Raw genomic sequence first — 4,174 nt, 5'->3', positions numbered from 1 at the left:
CCTTCCCTTTCCTTTCCTTTCCTTTCCTTTCCTTCCCCTTTCCTTTCCTTCCCCTTTCCTTTCCTTTCCCCTTTCCTTTCCTTTCCCTTTCTTTTCCTCTCTCCCTTCCTCCATCCATCCCTCCCTTCCTCCCTGCTTCCTTCCTTCCTTCCTCTTATTTGAATGTGGGCTCAACTCTTTGTCCATCTCTTCTCTCCACTCACAGAACCACAACCCTAGTGCAGGTTTTCTTTTTCTTTTGCCTGGATTATTGTAATAGCGTCCTGAAAGGTCTCGGCCTCAGCTCTCTCTTATTTCTTCTTCCATTCAGCTGCCAAAGTGATTTTTCCTCAAGTACAGACATAGTTGTACCACTACTCTGCTCAGTAAGTGACATTGGTTCCCAATACTTTAGAACTAAGAGCCCAGGCAGAGTGCAGAGGGAGAGCCCCTTGGTCTCTGATACCCAACAGAAGTGATGAATCAAAAAACCACTCTCTACCCCTGTATATTTCATATCGGCCATCCCACTTACTCTAGCACCAGCTTTGCCAAACTTTTAGTTTAAAACAATTAACACTTAGTGTGTTTGTTTATATGTTAGCTTATTTTAACAGTCATATTTTTGACAAAGGTCTTTATCCTGTTGTTGCCATTAAATTATAAACATCTCTAAGATTCAGATCACGGTTTTTACTGCTTTCTTACCTTCCTTTCCCACCTTCCCCCAACACGATGCCCTTATGCAGTGTACAATGGGTAAAACTTAACTGATAAACCCCAAACCGGCCAAAGGTATGCTGCTTTAGAACAGCCATGGAAAAGGGATATGGGTTATTCTAAACTGAGTACTGGCCTCAGGCAGATGTTCCGAGAGTGCCTTTCTCCTAATGCTATTGTGGTCATGCAGGAGGAACGTCTGCGGGGGACGGTGCTGCCCAGGATGGACAACTGCCAACAGTACCAACCAGTGCATCAAACGTGAGTTGACACCAAATCTTCCAAGCAGGGCATTCCTGAGCCTGTGGGAAAACTGTTCCTTAATTTTCTCCTTGTACTTCACTTCCCACCCCCTTCCAAAGGAATTAATGGGGGTGGGGTAGGAAACATTTTAAAATGTTTTCAGTTGAGAAAATGAATATGCATATTACATCCTTACTTGTGTATTTTTTTAATGATATAATAATTTTATTATATAAAAATATTTGACTATAGATGCTATTGCTTTAAAGTGACATGGATATAATGATACTTAAGGTAAATAAACATAACAATAGTAAATTTAGTATACATTAGCAGTTGTCTTTTAAAAGGCCCCAAAGTCCTAAGATTATAGTTTCATTTTTAGTACTTACCATCCTTGTGTGATGCCTCTGGTCAGGTGCTTTTCAAGTTCTTGTTTCTAGGCTTCCAGAACGGGCTTACACCCAGATTTCCTGGGCAGTCTTTCCTCAGATGTTTGTTGTTCCCTTGTAACCTATGAAAGATGGACATTGTTTTAACTCACTCTACAGGGAAGCAGAAGGAAGCATCTATGTAGCTAAAGTGTCCTGATCTTGGGCACTGACCAGAATTCAAGTGCTGATTCTGACTCTTTCTGGGTTGTGTAACCCTAGATAAATTCATTAACTGCTCTGTGCCTATTTCCTCATCTTTAAAAGAGAGATAATAATCCTCAAAAAAAACCCTTACATCCTAGTGTTACTGTGAAGAGAATGCTTTGCAAACTTTAAAACAAATAAGTTGTTGTAATTATGGACTTCTTGACCAATTATGGACTTCTTACTTTGGAACTCCTGCTAAAAAAAATACCCTCAAGATTGGGGGGGACAGGGTTAGGGTAGATGGGAGGGGAGGAATGAATAGGGCAAAGTCTGAGGAAAGAAAACTGAGGTCCAGAGAGATTGTCACATAGGCACTAGGTAGAATTCTAACTCAGGTTCTCTCACTTCAAATCTACTATACTTTCTAATATATACTACCTCAACTGGGCCCTTACTGCAGCAAGGAAATCCTTTTACTCTTTCCTATCCCATTCCCCATGGAGGCTATTCTAAACCTTTTCTTATTTCCTCAAACCTCCCATACCTTCCTTTTTTCCCATTCTTTCACTTGAGGACCTTGCCTCATACTTTATTGAGAAAATATTAACACACACACACACACACACATACACACACACCATGACATATCTCCTAGGATTAAATGAATCTAAAAGCTCCTGGCTATACAATTTATTAAAAATATAACCAATAATATCACAAAGATATAAATAATTCTTTATGTTTTAGTTGTGTGAATGCCAGAGTGACCTCTAACCATCACTCTAATTGCTGATGACTTCTCCTTGTCTCTGGGAACACAGTTCTACCATTCAATTTATTTAAGGTGACAAGTAAAATCTCTCCTCAATAATCCTTTTCACCTTCTTTATAAGAAAAAGGTTAAAGTAGCTTTATCAGGAAAGAAGATCCCTCCATGTTCTTTTTCTCTGTCTTCTCCAGCTTCTCTCCAGCCATAACAAGAATAGTCTCTTCATCTTTTCTCAAGCCATTGCTCTAAACTGCTTTTCTCCAGGTTCACTTCTCATAAATTCTCTTTATAATGTTTCTTCATAAAATACAGTCAACAGTTCTCCTAAGTTTTTTCTCATCCTCTTTCTGAATTCTCCACAGTTTCTTTCAAACTATCTTCATTAACCCTTTTCTAAGTTTTTCAATAAATTTCCAACTTCAACTGCCAAATATTAAACATTCCATTTGGCTCTTATAGTACAGTACCAGTAACTATAGCATCTGTAGGACAGGCCTTTGAAATGGGTGTTACATTTCTCCTTGCAGCCAAAAGTTCTCAATCCCCTGAAAATAATTTGGAAGTATACCAAATCTGTATTTCTATTATGCTGATATTAAAATACGAATATAATGCAAAATACCATTTGACTGGTTTTTAAATAAGAAAAAATACAACACTAGTAGTAATAATAATTTATTGTTGTTTAGTCATGTCCAATTCTTCATGAACCCATGGACCAAAGGCCAGTACTGCACATGGGATTTTCTTGGTAAAGATAATGGAGTGGTTTGCCATTTCCTTCTTCAGTGGATTAAGGCAAAGAGAGGTTAAGTGACTTGTCCAGGGTCACACAGCAAGTAAGTGTCTAAGGCTAGATTTGATCTCAGATCTTCCTGACTCCAAACCCAGTGCTCTATGCACTGAGCCACCAAGCTGCCTCTGATAGTAATAATAGAATAATGCATTTAATAACATTCAACAATGTAGCTGAAGGAGTAACTACTTCTTCAGCAACTTTATAATTTATTTGATATGAATTGCTGAATTGTTCTATTTCTGTTTTTACTTATTGCTCTTTCTACATCTATATCCAAATTGATTGACGTTATATAAACTCACTAACAGCTTTTCTAACTTCTTCTGTGTCTTGTTTCATTACCCTAGAGGCTTCAGTGACTGAGATTCTAGGCAATGAAGATAAGGCCTCTCAAATTAGCCCTTCCTGCCTTGCCTGATTTGGCAACCTCTTCACTCCTAGACAAAATTATTGGACTTCTAGATGAAATGTCTGCTTCCCTGCCCCAGGCAAGGAGCTTTCTGGGCTGAATGGGAAGCAAGCTGGGCTTCCATATTCTGAAACTATTGTGCAGTGTAACTGTTCTGCTGATGGTATTTTTTAATAGTTCCTTTGTATCAAGCCTATGACTTGTTTCATTTCTTGTCAACATAGGTCTTCACTCTATTTCACTTTCTAATTTCTTCTTCAGTTGAGCTATCTCCTGTTAAAATTTTCATACATGGTTATTAAATCTCTGTTTCAAATTTCTCCAATGTTCTCTTAAAAGTCTTTCAGTAAAATCTTCATTTTGCTTGAATTTTTTATAACAAACTCAGGCTTCATGCTGTTGCTTGTTTTTTTTTTTTAATATTGGCTCCTTATTGCATCTTTTAAACTTTAAAAAAATATATTTTCTTCAATTACATATAAAAACAAGTTTTAACATTCATTAAAAAAAGTTTTGAGTTCCACACTCTCTCTCACCCTCCCCTCCTTTTCCCTGCTCTGAGACAGTAAGCAATCTGATATAGGTTATACAAGCTTATAGCATCATATTTGCCACATCTGATCATCCCTGAGTATAGAGATGTATATATATATATATATATATATATATATATA

The 4,174-nt window shown here is 37.4% G+C and overlaps 1 protein-coding gene and 1 long non-coding RNA gene across 3 annotated transcripts in view; one reads left to right on the top strand and one right to left on the bottom strand.

Annotated features, from left to right (window-relative positions):
• The window catches only part of LTBP2 (latent transforming growth factor beta binding protein 2), a 204,309-nt gene that overhangs the window by 9,833 nt on the left and 190,302 nt on the right, over positions 1 to 4,174 (top strand). Inside the window, exon 2 of the mRNA XM_069092220.1 lies at positions 890 to 960. Within this exon, the coding sequence (XP_068948321.1) occupies positions 890 to 960 (71 nt within the window). The remainder of the gene's footprint in view (positions 1 to 889; positions 961 to 4,174) is intronic.
• Positions 1 to 4,174, bottom strand: part of LOC138164417 (uncharacterized) — a 56,571-nt gene that overhangs the window by 48,450 nt on the left and 3,947 nt on the right. For both annotated transcript variants that reach the window (XR_011169051.1, XR_011169052.1), the window contains exon 2: positions 1,335 to 1,456. This is a non-coding gene — a long non-coding RNA (uncharacterized lncRNA). The remainder of the gene's footprint in view (positions 1 to 1,334; positions 1,457 to 4,174) is intronic.

Source organism: Petaurus breviceps, unplaced genomic scaffold (assembly GCF_028583685.1).
Source record: "Petaurus breviceps papuanus isolate PSGF00001 unplaced genomic scaffold, PetGlider_PUasm1.0 189, whole genome shotgun sequence".
NCBI classification, from domain to species: Eukaryota; Metazoa; Chordata; class Mammalia; order Diprotodontia; family Petauridae; genus Petaurus; species Petaurus breviceps.
This window is presented reverse-complemented; position numbering and strand designations above follow the sequence as displayed.